Raw genomic sequence first — 19,778 nt, 5'->3', positions numbered from 1 at the left:
TGTGGAGTGGGTAGAAATGCCTGTGTTCCACAAAAAACTAAAGTTGTCAGTTGTCTGAAACTCTTAAGACTGCTTACTTCTAACGGCCGGACATTGAAAGGAAAAGAGGAAAGATTCACTGTCCTGTCTACGCTAAGTGTTTGCATGCCTCAAATAACAGAATACAAGTTGTGTGATCTGTCTAGAATCTGAGCTTGTCTTGTTTTTGACATGGGGAGTTCATTTGTGAGCAATGACTCAGCCGAACGCTCGATGTTGAAGATTTAAAGATACATTTGAATTCAATGTAGATACTGGCTCTTCATCAACCAAGTTAAGATTGGACTTTACCTGTCCTTGATTTATCTTGGAGTCCTCTAGTGATGACACTCATTCGTAGTGGAAGCTGTTAGATTGGCCAACTGGACTGGGAAACCAATGCTTCTTTGTAGTTCTGTGTTTTGCCTCTTTGTGTTTTTTAATGTCACACAGAAATCATAATGCCAACTGCCTGGTGCCACAGACACCACTGAGACTCACCCACAAAGGTCAGCAGTGCCCTGTGAATAGATTTACTGCCATTTATATCAATATTAAGCTGCCTATGTCGCTGTCAGTGAGCAGGAAGCCAACAGATATGAGGAGGAGGAAATACAGAACAAGGAAATGTATTGTATCCTTGATCATGTTATTTTATTACCAAAAATAAAGAGACAGGGGGGCGCTAGTGAGCAGGCTATGGAGTGGATGTGTGTCGGAACTCTCCAGAACCTTTTTCTCAAAAAACGTAAAAATAGCACAAGTTGTACCAAATTATCGCTGTTTATTATTTATTTACACTTAGTTACACGTTTCTAAAAACTTATGTGAGAAGACATGGCTGGTAAAGCGCAAAAAAAACGTAACACCGCTTCGTCTGCATCGAGGCCTATGGCCGCCGACACATCCCCGAGCGGCAGTGATAACCCGACCCCCGCCGACATGACCTCAGTGCTGGCGACCGAGACCTTCAGGCGGGAGTTACTCGCGTCGCTACGTGAAGACATTGGACACATTATCAAGCTGGAGATCAGAGAGGTGCTCGAGAGGGAGATGGCGGAGCTTCAGGGAGACATAAACATGGTAAAAAACGAACTACAATCCTACCAGAGTTCAGTTGCTAAAGAGCTAACCCCGCTTAAGAACACTACGACGGAAATGGAGAAGAGCCTGTCCGCGTGCACAGATGATATCACCACGTTACAGCGCGAGGTTAAACATCTCCAGGCGCAAACTGAATCATTACAAAACAAGTGTGAAGACTTGGAAGCGAGATCAAGGAGGAACAATATCAGGATTGTTGGAGTACCGGAGAGCCAGAACAGCTCTGCTACCGCTGTCTCAGCGCTTCTACAGAAGGCATTTGACCTCGATGAGGCCCCGGTACTGGATAGATCTCATCGCTCACTGCAGCCAGCGCCAAGACGGGGAGACCAGCCGCGCGTCATTGTGGCTCGCCTACATTACTTCCATGACTGCGTTAACATCCTTCGCCAGGCCAGGACGAAGCAGCAGACTAAGGTGGACGGGATGACCATCTCTGTATACCCAGATTACACACTACACGGGTGGCCAAAGCTCGAGCAGGTTTCAACGCGGTGAGGCAACAACTACGAGGACTTGAAAGAGTTAAGTATGGCATCCTCTACCTGGCTCGTCTTAGGATCACCCACAACAACCAGGAGCGGATGTTTTCCTCACCAGAAGAAGCGCAGGTTTACATCTCGAAGAATATCTCCACACGGGGGGCTTCCCACAGTGAATGACTGGTATGACAAGAAAGTACTCTGGAGCCATTAAGAAACATTTATTGGAACTTTACTTTGTTCTCAGTCAGCTGATAAGATAAACTTTACCTTGAATTGATAGCTCTACCACCAGCTTTACTATCATATCTCATGTCATCAAAATTATGCCGCCAATTATTATAGAATTTTACTTTTGCTCTTTTCTTCTTTCCTTTATTTCTTTTGTGCCCTTACACTCGCGCGTGCCTGTGTGCATGTGAACGTGCGCCTGTTTGAACTAGACCTTAGAGCCCCTCTCTGCAAGACTCGTTCCTAATTTATAAAGAAAGTATGCGAGTGGGTGGATGTGCGCGCATGTGTGAGGGTATGGGGGAGAGAGGGCGTATACTCATATTAGGATGCAATATTATTAGGTACAATATTATCTTACTCTTACCATGTTGATTATTATTACCAGTTATTCAACATTTAATTGCCTTTACTAGACCACTCATATTCATTCTATTTAATTACTTTACTCTTCTTTTCTGTTTACCAATCTTAATTACTTACGACTATAACTGTTTAAATACTATTAAGTGCTACAACTGTTGTCACTTTGTTCTGGGGTTCTTAGTGTTTAGTGTAAACTTAGCCTAGAATTAGGAGAGGCTAGAGCGACCTGGGTGTTCGAACAGGTCAGCTTAGGGTTTCAAGGCCTTTTTATTATTATTTGTAATTTTATGTTTTTGTCTAATAAGAAACACTCACATGTTTGTATATTTTTCTCAAAATCTGTTACACTGGGGACTACCCCTGACCAACCCCTACCACAAATCACTACGGAGGACAGAGATTTACTTGATGCCCGACAGAGGAGATAACACAGGCAAAAAATCCATGCAAAATGGAAAAACGCCTGGTCCAGATGGATTTCCTGTAGAATTTTACAAGACGTTTGTTTTCAAGCTGGCACCTTTTTTATGTTTATTGTTTGAAGAAATCACTTCAGACAAGAAACTACCACCCACCATGACACAGGCTACTATATCAGTTTTGTTGAAGAAAGACAAGGACCCATTGGACTGTGGCTCATACCGTCCGATCAGCCTACTGTGTTGTGATTACAAGATTCTTACAAAAGCTCTATCGCGTCGTTTAGAAACAGTGATACCAAAAATTAGTGATCCGGATCAAACAGGGTTTATACCAGGGCGGCAGTCGTTTTATAATATGAGGCGTTTGTTCAATGTGCTCTATTCTAACCACTCAAGCCCGCTCTCACTCGATGCAGAGAAGGCCTTTGACCGGGTTGAGTGGGATTATCTATTTACTGTGCTTGATAAATTTGGATTCGGCCCCATTTTTACCTCATTGGTTAGGATATTATATGCATCACCCAAGGCCTCAGTACGTACAAACTCCATTAGATCCAGTTACTTTAGGCTACATAGAGGTACACGGCAGGCAGTGTTGTGCGTGAACGAGTTCATTGAACTCGCTCATTTTTTCGTGAACGTTGAACTGAACGCAACACAATTTTCAATAAAGAACTTGAACGTGAATTAGTTCACATTATGTGTCATGAACGGCAGACATCACTGTAAATGAACGTTGGCATTTGTTTTCCATTGAAAACTGAGTGACATCTGTTTTCTCTTTTGAAACGCAACGAGAGAGAAAGTTCCTCCCTCCTGTAGGTGCCGCTTAAATCATGTATCAACGCAGAAATAGTTTTGGCACTGTATGCGCAATGCATTGCGGGCAACGTAGTGTCCGGCTGAGAATAGTTGAGTTGAATAGTTGAAACGTCTCAGAAAAGCTGTGAACTGGCTCAACACTGACGGCAGGGATGCTGCCTCTCACCATTTTTATTTGCTCTGGCCATTGAGCCGCTTGCTGCATCCTTGAGAATACAACAGTGTATTGCGGGTATCACCAGAAATGAAACGGTGCATAAAGTGTCGTTGTATGCAGATGACCTCTATATATATCAAACCCAATGGAATCAATCCCCAAACTTATACACACACTACAGCAATTTGGAAAACTATCAGGTTATAGTCTTAACCCAGCGTTTCTCAAAGTGTGGGGAGGTACTGCAGGTGGGGCGCATGGAATCAGAACAAAATAGCTTTTTTTTTTTTTTTTGTCATTCCTTTCTGCTTTGCCGATAAAGCTCACTCACAATGGATTCCGTAATTGTCCTAAACATGTTAAAAGAACATTAGATAGGAAACCAGCAAAAAAAAACTTAACCTAACCAAAAGTTTGCTCTTCCCCATAAATCAACTAGCTAAATCCACAGATTATAGCGGCTTCCCATTCAAATTAGAACAACAAGCTTTCACCTTTGGGCATAAACGTTACACGGTCATGTAAGGACCTATTTGACCATAACTTTAAAGTTTTGTTAGAACGTACTAAACAGGACTTTCTTAAATGGTCAGCTCTCCCTATCACACTAGCGGGCCGAGTTAACACAATCAAGATGACCGTGCTACCACGGTTCTTATATTTGTTTCAGATGATCCCGATTCTGCTAACCAAGTCATGGTTTAAACAACTGAATAGCCACATCACTAGTTTTATTTGGGGCACCTCCCACCCACGAATTAAGAGAACTTCACTAGAGATGCCCAAGAGCAAGGGGGGACTGGGCCTGCCTAACTTCCTGTTTTATTACTGGGCAGCTAACATCTCCAAGTTGAATTACTGGATCTCTTTACATGAAAACAAAGCGGGGCCAATGTGGGCCACAATGGAACTCGAATCTAATTTGCCGCTTTCACCGATCTCCATCATAAGCAGCCCCCTGCCCAGTAATTTAAGTCTTCAACCCCTGGGGCCGGTTATTAGAAATTCCCTAAAGATATGGCTGCAATTTAGAAAACATTTCCACCTCAATCAATCAATAACTCTCCTTCCCCTGATACGAAATCACCTGTTTCCCCCATCCCAAGCTGACACTGCTTTTGAAACATGGCATCGAAATGGGTTGGTGTTCTTCAAAGACCTCTTTGTAGATGGCACATTCGCTTCCTTCGACCTATTGCAGAAAGACAATGATATTCCTAAAAACCACTTCTTCAGATAGCTGCAAGTGCGCAGCTTTGCCAAGAAGCACTTCTCATTTCCTCACTTACCGTCTTGGACTCCATATTGGAGCTAGACCCTAGTGGAAGGAGGAGGGTAGCCAAGGTTTATCAAATGTTACAAGATATGGACCCACCGTCATGGGAAAGTACTCGGTTGGCATGGGAAAAGGACTTAGACATTGCGCTATCCGAGGAGACATGGCAAAAAAGTTTGAAGCGTATACACACCACATCTCTGTGCATACGGCATGGTCTTATCCAATTTAAAGTTGTACATAGACTGCACTATTCAAATGAGAAACTGGCCAGAATATACCCTAACGTCAATCCTGAATGTCCAAGATACAGCCACAATCCAGCTACAGTGGGTCACATGTTTTGGTCATGCAGGTCTCTAAACAGCTTCTGGACCAACATTTTTGAAGCTATATCTTATATACGTGGTGTTAATGTAGGCCCTGACCCAGTAATCGCCATCTTTGGGACAATACTTCCAGAAAAACATTTTACTAACTTACAGATGAATGCCGTAGCGTTTTTAACCCTGATGGCGCGGAGATCAATTCTCATACAGTGGAAGTCGGTAAGCCCTCCCTCATTCAAACACTGGGTTAAAGAGGTGCGCTCTCTGCATATCTTTCACCTGACATCCCTTTAGCATGCCAGCCTTTGCAGATGTAGAGTGACCAGCTGGATTTATGTAACAGATAAGATTTTCCCCATCATGTCTTCTGTGCAGGAGTGTACTTTATGGGAGCCTACGTATGCTAGGTATTTATTTATCTATTTTCTCCTTTTGGGTGGATCAGATGCATATGTACTTGCGAGTATGCACTTGTATATGGGTACATGTGTATGTGTATATGCTTTTGTATGTATAAGTCACTTGTATGTTATATGTGCGTGAGTACGAGTGCATCCATGTAACTAGGACTGTGCAGGTGTGAGAACATGTGCACATCTTTATTTATTTATTAAGTTATTTTATTTATTTTGTTTTGTAGCCTTGTGGAGGTGGGTGGGCGGGATGGTGTATTGTTTTGTGTTCTGTAATAAATGTTTTAAATAAAGAGACATACAAATATTTAAGCCTGTAAAATGTGTCAAGGGAAGTTTATTTATATTGCCTTTTCCTACAACCAGACAATTCATAGTGCTTTACAAAAAACATTAAAAAGTGAAAAAATATAATTCCACTTTATCATTACATTTAAATAAATGAAAACATTTGATTTAAAAGGCCATGAGAAAGCTAGAATGTATTAAAACAGATATAAAATACAACAATTAAAGTGTCAGTTTAAGATATTAATATTAATATGATTTAATCAAAAGCAGCAGCAAATAGAAAAAGTGTACACACATGGGAGGGGTCAAAGAGCTTGCGCCACCACCTCAAATATCCCCAATCCGTCAACACGCTCCACACAAACACACCCTTACATCTCCCATCTGCGTTGAAACGCTCCCACCATCTGTCGGGGCTTTGGAAAGCTTCAGAAGGTTGAAACAAGCGCTCCCATCTAAAAAAAAAAGCAACCTGTTGGCCCGAGGAGAAAGTGGCAGCTTTATTTACATGCTATTTTCCGTCTCATTATTCCAAAACTGGATATAACTTTGCTCCAATGTGTAGCAATACGCCAGGGTGCTGTGTCACATCTGTTTCTGTTGATTCTCTGTGACTCGACAAGCTGTGGGGGCTTAAAGGGGAAAAAACGTCCGTGCCACGCTGGCAGCTCTTACACTACCATGACTATGACACTAGCATGTGTAAAAGATGACTAAATCTAGGAGCTAAAAAGGAGCCATCTGGGTGGGTGGTTTTTTTTGCAACTATATAAACACTGTGAGACTTTAAGCTCATTAAGATCACAGACTTCAGTCCATCCTGGGTGAAAAAACGTCGCTTTAAAGCCTTTGTAATTTCTCTCTGCTAACTGTTTTCTTCATGATGGAGATAACAAGGACAGAGGGACTGAGCAGGAAAACACATGTCTAGATGTTTTGATGTGACAAAGCTAATGAGCTGTTTTGTTTCTTAAAGTCTTGTGGTGTTAACTTTTTAGACTTTTACCTCTTTAGTCATCCCTCCTTCCCACACACTCTAAAATGCTATTACAGTACGTTTTGGGGGTGTTGTTTTCCTTCTAACAGTCAGAAATTCAAGCAGTGGTTCCCAACTTGAGTCACAACCTCAACAAGTGATCAAGGAGTTATTAGATGAAGAGAGAGAAATGTTTCTTTAATCGAGAAGAGATCTAGAGTAGAACTGCTCACTGGTATTATAATGTAGCAGTTTAAAATATTTATTTTAAGTCTCAACTTAAACATTAATTAATGAAATCAAATCAAATGTAAAGTAAAGCCGGTTGCCACTGCCAGGGCGTTTACATTTGATCTAGTTTGTTATAAAAAAGTTACCCTCAGAGTCCAGGGATAAGACGATTCAACTTTGCAGTGGTTACAGCTCTGCGTCTATCAACTCCACCGTCTGAAGAGATTTCAAAGGTCCATCTCAGAGTTTGGTACCTTTCTCCGTGTTTCCTGCAGCAGTGTTAGACCCGCCCCAAATGATCTCATTGGTTGAGACGCGTGATGATGCCCATCCTAGGCGAGGCAAGGCAAGTTTATTTATATAGCACCTTTCAACACAAGGCAATTCAAAGTGCTTTACAACAATGAAAGACATTAGAGCATTAAGAAATAGTGCAGCATAAACACATTATAAAAAGGCATTTAAAAACAGTCATTTAAGAGCAAAGATAATGAAATAAACACAACAGGTATAAAACACATGAATAAAAGTTAGAGAGCAGAATAGAAGTCACAGTGCAATGTTAGATAAGAACAGTTCAATTAAAAGCAGCGGCAGAAAGAAGTGTTTTCAGCCTGGATTTAAAAGTAGTATGAGTAGCAGCGGCCCTGCAGGGTTCTGGGAGTTTGTTCCAGATATTTGGAGCATAATAACTGAACGCTGCTTCTCCTTGGTTAGTTCTGACTCTGGGGACGGAAAGCTGACCCGTTCCAGAAGACCTGAGAGTTCTGGATGGTTCATAATGTAGCAGGAGATCACAAATGTATTTTGGGCCTAAACCATTCAATGCTTTATAAACCAGCAGCAGAACTTTGAAATCAATTCTTTGACAGACAGGAAGCCAGTGTAAAGACTTCAGAACTGGACTGATGTGATCCACTCTCTTACTGTGAGTGAGGACTCGATCCACAGCGTTCTGAATCAGCTGCAGCTTTCTAATAGATTTCTTAGAGAGACCTGTAAAGACACCATTACAGTAGTCCAGGCTACTGAAGATAAAAGCATGGACACGTTTTTCTAGATCCTGCTGTGACATTAGTCCTTTAATCTAGATATGTTCTTCAGGTGATAGTAGGCGGACTTAGTGATTGTTTTAATGTGACTGTTGAAATTCAGGTCAGACTCCATGACTACACCTAGGTTTCTGGCGTTAGCTGTTGTTTTGAACATTGCTGACTGAAGCTCAGCACTGACTTTTTGTCGTTCCTCCTTTGTTCCAAAAACAATTACCTGGGTTTAGTCTTTGTTTAATTGGAGAAAGTTCTGACTCATCCAGTCATTGTTTTGTTCAATGCACTTACTCAGTGTTTTAATTGGAGCATAGTCTCCTGGTGAAATGGTAATGTAAATGTGTGTATCATCTGCATAGCTATGGTAACTTACGTTTGGTTGCTTTTCATTATCTGAGCAAGTGGTAGCATGTTAGCCAATACTGATCAACATCCCGCCCCTCCTGTGGCCCATGGTTTGTCTGTATATGTATTCACAGCCGTTGAGGAACGGACTTTCAAAAGGAATAATAATAAAACAGTTGATGCTCGATAAAATAATTCTCGTCGTTAGTTAATTAATGCGTCAACCCGATAACTCGTTAACTTGCCCAGAGTCACATGGGGATTTTTTTTTACTTTTCTAACATGTCCCCTAATTTTGAAGATCATTTAATGAGTAATTGATGTAGAATAACTGTAGTTATTTCAGTGGAGATTTGGATTTCGGTGGGGTTGTTTTGAACTGAATCTTTAAGCTTCTTGATATTTCGGCTACTTTTCCTTCACTACAATCAGATATGTTGTCATGTGGTCATTAAGCCCACATAAAGAACTATTTTCAGCCACATAAATACCACAGATTAAAATGCAAACTGCCACCGATGTGAGGTTTTAGTTGCAGCTCCTTCTCTTTTCACTCCCAACTTCCTCAGAAAGGGGCAGCTCGGAGCGTTTAGCCGAGCTATTAGCCATCGTAATAAAACCGTCACCATGCTGCAGGAATGATGTGGCCGCTCTTAACAGACCCCCATTTGGCCCGCTCCTTCAGACCCCTGGACTCTGGCCACACAGTCTTAATTGAACTGGCTTTTAAGTGCTTGTGCTCATTGGTCAGTGTAGCACAGATAGGCGCGACCAACTAAAATCTAAACAACTGTTACGCTCGTTTCTTTGGCACTGTCTCCGTAGACTTCAGGGTGCCAGCATCTCTCTTCCCTTTTTACTGAAAACACAATCTGAAGCGTAGGATTGAACGAGCACGGAACGCTGACTAAGTTTAGAAGTATGCCAATGTGCATATTTCTGCATGGCAGTCTTTTCTTTTGAATGACTCTGCATCTGGTCTCAAGAAGTAAAGGAGGTTTCAACAGCATTTTACTCCCCCTCAACTCCCACTACCAACAATACTGTTATGGCTATTTTATGGGAGCTTTTGCTATGACGATACACTCCAAATGTCCAGTATCAGAGATCACAAAGTGAAGAAGGTTCTCAGATTGAGCTTCATCATAATTACAGGTCTCAACAAAAACACAAAAGGGAGACGTTTAGGGATGGATTCAGAAGTGATGTTGAAAAACAGAGACATTTTGTGAAGAGTGAATTTAAAAACGCAAAGAGTTGGCTTGCCCGTCTTGTTTAGTTTGATGTTGTCATGGACACAGTGGAGAGCCAAAGAGAGCTGCAGCAGGTTTTTTGTTGAAATGCAGAGTACATGTTGCTTTTAGGCGTCAATAAATCATTACCCACAACCACTCTGAGACACAGTTATAATCATCATCAGCCACAAAGACAATCATGAAGAAAAGTGGAATGCTTGCCGCTTTTTCTTTTACACTCTTTGTCCCCATCATCACATGAGATCTGCTCTTTCGCTTAACAGATTCAAACCGAGCTTTGCGGAAGATCCTGGGGTAGAAAAGATAATAAATTCCAAATAATATTGCCAGCGAAGACACAAAGAAACAACCTGGTTTTTATATAACAAATATCCCTATGCAGCCCTATATGCCGTGGTATCCTAAAGATGTGGATATTTTTCGCTGGACAATTCTTCTAGTTTCTAACTGTCTTTCCCCTGGCATGTGTCATGACTCCCACAGAACTCGCCATGGAAAAGGGAGGCATGACTCTCAAGCTAAAGGCCAGTTCACCGTCCAAACAATGAGCCATTCATGATCAAACCAGCCTGTCATTTTAGCCACACCAGCTTGAAAAACCCCCATTTGTAATATAGTTTATGATATTTAGCCATGCCTTAAATTTGAGTTTGAGTGTTGAAACGCTTTTTGCCCGACAAATGGGTACTCTGTCTCACATCACCAGTAATTACTGTGCCAGAATATGTGTGTGAGTGTGTGTGTGCATAGCAGACGGCCTCATTAGTGGCTATCTAGACCATTAACAGGCTGTGCCACACCAGCAGACACACAGGGCTGTAATTAGCTGAGCCGAGACTTTCTGCTCGTTCACATGTTCGCTCGTTCATTTAGCTTTCCGCTAACATCCTCCCTCACTGCCGCCCGCCTTCACACTCACATGAGCCACATGGTTTGAATCACATAGGTTGTACGCACACCTACACAGCAGCCAGCACCAACACGTCTTATTAGCACGCATCTCAAGGCTGCATTTTGCACACAAGCCCCCGCACACATACATAGACTCCCTTTTCTATTAGCGTCATTGGTAAAATGAACCCTATGTACCAGCGGCCTGGTTTGACCTGAGATTGGACGTGTGGATGACCAGAGGATGCTCTGAGAAGCGTGCAGGCCTGAGGTGAAGGTCTTCTTTGTAGAGGAAGAAAAGAAGAAGGAGAGTTTGATTCACTGAGCCTCCTTCAGCCTCCTAGGGAATCGCTGTGTAACGAGACAGTGATTCATCAGAAGTGTTCGTGCAAGATAGAATAGTTGGAAACAAAAAAAGAGAGAAATGGAAAGGGAGGAGATAGCAGAAGAGTGATGACTTCGGCTCCCTGCCAGTGCACCACAGACTGTCGGCCATGTTCACACTTACAGCTCTTTCCCCGGCAAACCTGAGGAGCTGCCTGCCGGGGATCAATATGTCCGGTTGCCTCCAGGGAGACAGCCAAGGAGCCTGGAGCATGATGGATGACATGCGGAGATTAGATCATCGCAGGAATGGAAAAGGGTTAAACAAAGCTAATTGTGTTTAGCCTCGCTGCCATCAAAATAAAATCAAAGCAGCAACAGTTAACTTCTGCGTCTCCTCCTTGCGTGTGGGAGCAGCAGAGTCACTAACCTTGACTGCTGCTTAAGCAAATCAAGCGCTCTTATTTGACTTTTAATGGGATGGAGTGATTACCCGGTGATTGCACGAGCGTGGTTCAATCCATTGTGCTATTTTGAGCTTTAATATCATGCGTATTCAATCGTGTGCCTTGCAAATAATTTGGTTTGCACATAGCTACAACGACACTGTGTTTTTAGATCACGTCGGGCTAACATGGAACGGGCATTTGAAAGTGGACAGAATCGGTTTTCTGCTATGGATGTTATTTGACGCTGCCAGCCTCCCTCATAAAACAGAGATAAAAGATTCATGCACAGTCCCATCGATTCTAATGTTATCACAGTCTCATTTGAATAATTGAAGGGCTAGTATTATCCTCTCATTTAAATGAAGGAGATTGTGATTTTCAATCAGGGAACAAATGAAGCTTTATGTGTGTCAAATGGCTCTACGTGTGTGCAATTGTATTGTTTTTTCTGGCATGACCGGAGCACAAAAGCTATCTGAAAACAGTCCCCAATAAAAACCTCTTTAATTGGAGTTAAGGGCAGAAATTGAAAACGCGGAACGCCCTTAACCAATCCCAGCCATTATGACCTGCTGAGGGCTGGGGTTGGGGATGAAACCACGATACACAGACACTCGCAATGAACTTAAAGACTTGTCTCCTCTTATCCGGCTTGAATAACAGATATACTAACCCCTCCTGGTCTTACAAAAGGATAACACTCATAGAAGACTTCAGCACCACGGACAGCTCTTTTCACTCTTTCTCTCAGGCTGGTCAAATTGTGACAAAAAATCAGGTCCACTTGCTTTTAAATAAATAACATCTTATGCAATACATGCATTACTTGTTAGGTTGTCTTAAAATAAAAACACACAAACTTTATTTGATTTTTCTACACAGTGAAAAAACCTTTTTCTGTTTAAAAGTTCAAAACATATGAGCACCTCGGTAAGACAATATTAGCATTGTTGGCTTCTATGAAAGGCCAAATGGTGCGTCACTTTGAATGTTGCTGCCCGTGGAATTGTGGGACAGCATTTTCTCAAGAAGGGAGGCATTGAAGCTCCTTTCCTATCATCTAGACAATGTGAGCAGCTCTTCTCATGGCTGTAACTTAAGCACTTCCAAGTCATTTCACTACATTAGGGAAGACTATTCGACCGCTAGTCTCTCCTTCAGTCGCTTTACACTTCTAGCTTGTACCCATGGGGCACTCTGCCACCCTTGTCCAAGTAAATGTCTGACACGCCTGAGTGAACAGCAACTCTACCCTGAGGATCACCTCGGTCAGTGATGCCTGTAGAGCCCCTCCTTTCTGTCTGTCCGCCTCAGATCAGGTGCTGTCACACTGTGAGAACTGCTCTGTTGTTGCTTCTTTTCCTGGTTCACATGAAAGTGGATATTGTGATGTGGGTATTCTGGACAGAGGCCCTTTCTTTGAAAAATCCTCTGAATTCAAATCTTATTTGGCTATTTTGTTGACTGAGAGAAGCTGGAAAAACATGCCTGAATGTCTTTGTGTTGCTATTGTTAATGTCGTCGCTATTCCACCGGCGGCTCAGTGTGACAAATGTTTTTACTGTGTGATTGGAGTCTCGCCACGGCAACACCATGAACGCACATTTGGAGCATTCACCCCGTAATTTGATCCGTTCATTTGCGTACGCTTGTAGCATCCCAGACGCAAGACCGTGGCAGCACTTGAAAGACAGGAAGAAGTGAGATTGATTCGGGGAGACGGCGTGCGCCTCGTGTTTTACATGCTCCTGTGACTTTGACTATAAACAGCTGCAGCATATGTTTCATTACTCTGTGTTTGTGCGAGCATGTACTAATGTCAGCTGCTGCTACTGTTGTTGTTTCTGCTGATTGTTTTTCTTTCATCAACCCAGATGCATAGCTAGGTGTTGTGCTTGAACAATGTTGTAAACAACAAATGTGTTTTTAAAGGTCAAAACGAGATGAATGGGAAAGTCAAATGTATGTGGCCTTTACCTTGCTGCACACGGAAACCACTTTATTGTGATTGTGAAATTATACCCAGAAATACTTATTTTGGTAAAGGTGAAAACAGTTAAGAGAGTTGATATTTTCATCAACAAAAGGATCACATGACACTCTTTCCCCCCTTGTTTTCCCACTGCTTGTGTACTTAGTGATAAACTCTAATGAACCTGGTGAATCGAAGTCTGGTTACAGGTTTTGGTGGGTACTAGTACCTCAAGTGATGTCACTCAAGTCAGTTTGTCTCGAGGGATTGACAGATTTGCCTTTTTGAATGTCTACAGGAAGAGTATTGTTGCGCTCAATGACGTGACGTAATGAACCCGGAAGTTGTTGTTTCACGGTTAGGTTGAATTTTGTTCCTTGTTCAGTGCTTTTCTGGGGCCTAGACACAAGAAAAACATTCTATGGAAGTAGAATAACTCACTTAAAATCAGACAAAGATGCGTTTTAGCTCATATTGGGACCAAATTGTACATTATGTTAACTGTCCATCATCAGCAATATTATAGGAGTGCAATGGGTGGTCTTAAAGGGTCAATAATATTAGCTGCTTCCCCCTAGTTGCCAAAAAATGTGCACTTTTAATATCATGATATTCATTTTTTCGTCTTTACTAATAGAAAACATCACTTTAATATAAATCCCGAAATAAAACATTCATTCAAACTCATTCCAAATAATCCTTACCACTGTTGGAAAAGATGACTTCACCGCTGCCTTCGTAAAAGTCTTTGCTGCATACCATTAACGCCACCTGTCAATCACTGTTTGTCATATTCATTCATCTCAAACGATCATTCAGTGCCTTTTCTACAGTCTTATTGTTATCTTTCTGACTTCACAATAAGTTGGTGCCTTTAAAGATATCTACTTGCTATCTTCTGCTTCATACTTTTAATTCCATTATGTTTTTCTTTGTCATTTCCTCGTCATGTTTTCTTTTGCTTTATCTGTAATTATGTTGATAATGTTTTTATTCATCTCTTAATCCCCATAAACCCGCTAAAATTAAGCCCCGCTTCTCATGATCTGTTCATCCATCTTTTTCAGTCTAAAGCACTTTTTTGTTTGTTTTGTTCTCTCAACATTGCAGGTCACTATTCACCCTGGAAGACCCCTAAGCAGGTAACATGTACCAGCCCCCACAACTCAGGACTGTCTGCTTCTGAATCATTAATAAACCATTGATTCTAACCTCCTTTCAAATGGCTGCAGTATGCATAACATATGTCCTAATCAGAATGACCTTAATCTTTTTATTTTACACGTTTGTAAGATGTCCTAATGGCTTGTCCATCCCTTCTTCGCCGTACTAACTCCACTGATGATCCACTATTTAACCATGCCTTTTACAATAGCCCCTCATTTTCCTCTTTATCGTCAAAGGATTAAAAAAGGTCAAGTGGCCGCCTCGTAACATCGCATATCCTGATCCTGGGAGTCGCGGCTAATTTATAACCCGAGTCAGTGCCATCAGGGTCACCGGCGCCGGGGGGGGGGGATTTGAATAATGCTTCAGCTAAAGTGCTGCAAAGCCTCTGTTCTCACGGCATATATACATCCATCCCTCTTTTATCTTCTTTTTATAACATGTTTGCAATTTTTCCCATTTTTTAAAAGCTTTTTGCACTTTCATAGTAGCCCACACTCTCCCCCCCCCCCAACAGTTTATCTATCACCTTGCTATTTTGTCCTTTTGTCGTATGAAGCTAAACACCCTCATGTTGCCTTTGCGCAAACTTGCATCCCGCCTCTTCCGCTGCCACCATAAATACTCCACTATAGTATCATCTGCTGTCCCTGTTGGCACTCTAAAAACTCTATCCACCCGACATCCTCTTAGATCAGATTCCCTTTGTCTCTTTGTGTGTTTGTCACACTCTCATGCCTGCACACGGCTCTATCTGCCCATCTTTCTTCGTCTCTCTTTGTGCGACTGTGTGTGTAATCCATTTCATGCCTGGACGTCCTCCCAGCGCTGACCATTTCCTGACCCCGGCTCATGTTGTCCCCACTCCACTCCTGTACATTTTAGCGCACCTAAAATTCTCCTCACCCTTTCTGCTCCCTGATCATGCTTTTATCTCCCTCAGAATAATTGTGATTCTGGGCACTGAGGGAAAAGCTTTGAAAGTCACCAAGTTGCAGACAGCACGCAGAGCCTCTCTCTCCATCTTGTCTGTTCACATCTCTCTCGCTGTCTCTCTTCAGCGCCCCCCCCCCCCCCCCCGTGTTCATTTGTTAGCTGCCCCGCCTCACCCCACCCTGCCCCTCTCCCCCCGCTGCTCTACCCCACGCACACCAGAGTTCACTCTCAGTTTAATTGGGTATCATTTGTTACAAGAACACTTCTGCAGCTCTGAGAATGAAATATGGAATAATTTGACTAATAAGGGAAGACAGGGAACTGCCTAATTGTCATATCGACCTACAGTTGAGCTCCGTCTGCCGCTCCCGAGAGTTTTATTTGCAAATGAGCTTATCAAGTTTGTCAGTCAAATCCAGTCACTTAGCGTCGGAGCATGAGCAGGTGTCTCTATCCTATAATGTTGTCGTATAAAGGAGACCTGCCGGCAGTGTCCTCCATTGATCTGACCAGCTAGATTATACCTAGCTGTTCCTGCCTCAACAGTCTTAATCAAACAGACACAAAGACCTGTATAGAAGGAGAAAGAGGGATCAGGATGCAGTAGTCTAATCTCAGCCTTAACAAGGTCCCCCGTCTCAGCAGCCTGCTCTGTGCAGACGTGCTTCACATCAATAGCAGACTCGAATGAAACCACAAAGAGTGGAAACACATTTGATTCCGTCCTGGAGCTTTTTATGAAGCCTCTATTTATTCTCGGTACATCTTGAACCAGAAGCCCTGTAATTCTCAATATCAATGCTTGCCATATGCAGCCAGTCTCGTCGTCTCACTTTCATAAAAGGCCGTCGCTCCCTCCGGATCCGTCTCTCACACTTTCTGACATGTCATCTTGGCTATCTGCTTTGTGTCAGGCTGTGACTCGAGCGGCCTGACTTATCCGACACATCAAGACTGACACTGAGTGACTACTGTTGTCAAAACTGCCAGTGTCACCTCAAACACTTGGCAGCACATTAACGAATGTGTTTATGGATTAAACAAATGTCAATTGGATATAAAGTACAATTATTATCACTTTTATCAAACAGAAGAGCCACTACACTGGCCAGTGGGATCATTGGAAAATCATGCTGTCATTCCCATCCAAATGAAAGTCATATTTATCTGTTTTTCACATTCTTCTTTACGTCATTCTCTCCATACACACATCCTTAATGTTCCCTGGGATTTAAAGGCTGGATTTGCTTGTAACAAAACTAACCTCCCTAACTTTTCAACTTACCACCTGTTGAACATGAATTGACTGTTTGCTAAACCCCACCCCCGAATGTCCAATCTGTCCAATCATAGCTTAGTAACCATAACCGTGCAGCCTGTCAAGCTTTCTCTTCATTTCGAAAACAATAATGGGGCGATAGGTGATAGATAAATGTGTGTGCCTTTTTTTAAAGCCTGTTCAAAAGCAAAACCTAGCACAAAGAAAACTAAGAAATGTATTGAACAATGAATATATTGGCTTTAAGATCAAATAAACGTTAGCATGCCTGGCTAACTTGATTAGCTAATGTTGTGTTATTATTTTCAATTATAATTAGCAAACTAATCCCCTTTTCCAGTAGAAAATAATTTTAAGACATCTATTATTTGTTCCGTGTCAAACTAGCATCGAAATCATCCAATAATTATGTTAACAAAAATACAATTTTAATTACATTTTAATAAATAATAGTACACTAGAGCTAACTAGCTGTATACAAGAGCAATGCTGCATCTGTCATCAGCTGGTGACGATGGGGACTTTTCCCTGCAAGATTTAGCCTCAATTATTTAGCATTTAGGATGTACTTTGTGAAGCCTGGTGAATATTAAAGGTCCTTCTTAAAGGCTATTCATTTTCAAACCGATCTGCTGAAAACTAGATCATTCATTTTTCAACAATCTTGCTAAATTTAGTGGGTGGCATACAGCTTAAAAGGAGAATCCTGCTTCTGTATACCAAAGATCAAAATATATTGCAAATTCTGAGTCAATCTGCCGCCATTATCATCTTAAACTGCTGGTGTTCTGTGTGAGAAAAGAAGGTTTGACAGGAGTAGCAACGCTAGCTAAGTGTGGTGGGGGTTAGCGAACGGTCATGAAGTCATTAAGCTAACTGCTTAAGATTTTAGTGTTGTAATCAAGGACACAAGCTAAAACCTTGTATAACAAAGGGGGAAGGTGGTAGTGAAACATTTACCCATCATGCCGCTGTGCTTCACAGGTGCTGGAGCAGTGGGAGTCCCAGCAGGGCCAGGGCAGCCCCGCTCAGACCAGCCTGTCAGCCCCAGTTATCCCCCACAACGCCCCCTTCCCAACACACCATCTTCACAGGGCCTCAGTCCCAGAATCAGCCGCCGAGGCCTTGGCCCTGGCTAAACCCGACCCCTTTGACCTTTATGAGAAGTCCAGGGCAATCTATGAGAGTAGGCGTAAGTACCAGAGACGATACTGCAGGGGTAGCATTGTGACTAACACTGATGCACTCCTCACTGGAAGGGAGAGTAGTGAAGATTCATCACTATTTTCTCCCTTACACACACACGCACACACACTCAAATACACTTTTTACATATCAAAAAACGGATTCATAGACTAAGACAATATCTATAGCTCAGTTTTGACCCACCATGCAAAATTTATGCTAAACATGAAATTAAAAGATGTATAAAAGTGTAATAAAAGAGTGCAATAGATAAAAAGATGCAGGACCAGGAAAATATGTGCATAAAAGAAATTAAACAGAGTGTAAGGAACCATAATAAATTCTTCCAATCAAACTAAGAGAGTTATTGCTGAATTTGTGCCTGTTTAACAAGCATTTAGCAGATCTATTTTACTATTACCATTTGCGGCTATTAATTCCTCCTATTATCTACTTGGATCCCATCCCGTTAAATTACACACACACACACACACACACACACACACACACAGCACGCACACACACACACACACACACACACAAGCTGCCATCAGCCCAGCCTTTTCACTGACTGTAAAGATCTTTACATCCAGACATTGAAATCCTGCCAGCTTACAGTGTAAACAAAGGTAAACAAGATGTGTTCATGAATAAACACTCTGGGTCCAGCATTATTACCATCCTCTGAGTTGTGAAACGTAGAAAAGGAAATGTCTTCTTTTTATGATCATCAGGGCATCATAAAAGCTGTGATGCCCTGATGGACTTTTTGGCAGTGGAAAACTACTGAATGTGCTTTTTTATGTTGGTTTGCAGGGTGTAGGGAGGATTTTGGAAATATTGATGTCATGATGTATTGATGTTAATTTAGTAAATAAAGATCTCTAAATTATGTATCCCAACATTAGAGCCGATGCAGCCTTCTCCATATTCCCTGGATAAATTATGCTGCAACTTTTATTTATTTTGCATAAAAGTAGTCAAAGTGAAATCAAATAAGAATTCTTATGTTTCAAGTGTAATGCCAACATCGGGGTTTTAATTCATGTTTTAACTCCAAAACTAAATATTTTTTAAATATTTAAATACATTTTGCTAAAAAACACACTGAGGATAGGTAGTCAAAATTGAGTCAAAAAATACTGTAATTATCTTATTAAAGAGACACTATTATGCTTTTCACGGATTTTCCCTTTACAGTAGTGTGTTATATCGGTTTTAGTGCATGTTAATGGTTTGCAAAGGCTAAAAAGTTCCTCTCCCACACACTCCCCCCCTGCCTGAAACACCTTATTATAGTGACATCACTATGTAAAACTTGCATTTCTATTTGCCAGCGCTCCAACACATTGTACGTGATAAGGTAAGGGTAATCACCACAGAGCCGGCCAGCTAACCAATCAGAGCAGACTTGGCTGTGGTTTCAGACAGAGGGTGAAAATAGGTGCTGCAGCACAGGCAGTATGAGAGAAAACAAAGAGCTTTTTGACCATTAAAGCTTAGAGACACGACACGAGTGGCACAAAATGCAAATATGAACCTGGAAATGAGCAGAACAGGGCCCCTTTGCATACTCACCATCCTGTACAGTGGGGCAAAAAAGTATTTAGTCAGCCACCAATTGTGCAAGTTCTCCCATTTAAAAAGATGAGAGAGGCCTGTAATTTTTATCATAGGTACACTTCAACTATGAGAGACAGAAGGAGAAAAAAAAATCCAGGAAATCACATTGTAGGATTTGTAATGAATTAATTGGTAAATTCCTCGGTAAAATAAGTATTTGGTCACCTACAAACAAGCAAGATTT

At 41.8% G+C, this 19,778-nt stretch overlaps 1 protein-coding gene across 2 annotated transcripts in view; it reads left to right on the top strand.

The window, feature by feature from the left end:
* The window catches only part of magi2a (membrane associated guanylate kinase, WW and PDZ domain containing 2a), a 200,993-nt gene that overhangs the window by 160,047 nt on the left and 21,168 nt on the right, over window positions 1–19,778 (top strand). For both annotated transcript variants that reach the window (XM_063905788.1, XM_063905787.1), the window contains exons 11-12: window positions 14,515–14,546; window positions 17,771–17,978. In XM_063905788.1, the coding sequence (XP_063761858.1) occupies window positions 14,515–14,546; window positions 17,771–17,978 (240 nt within the window). The remainder of the gene's footprint in view (window positions 1–14,514; window positions 14,547–17,770; window positions 17,979–19,778) is intronic.

The sequence above is a fragment of the Eleginops maclovinus genome, chromosome 17, assembly GCF_036324505.1.
Source record: "Eleginops maclovinus isolate JMC-PN-2008 ecotype Puerto Natales chromosome 17, JC_Emac_rtc_rv5, whole genome shotgun sequence".
Classification (NCBI taxonomy): Eukaryota; Metazoa; Chordata; class Actinopteri; order Perciformes; family Eleginopidae; genus Eleginops; species Eleginops maclovinus.
The sequence above is the reverse complement of the archived record's forward strand: the minus strand, read 5'-3'. Positions and strand labels throughout refer to the sequence as shown.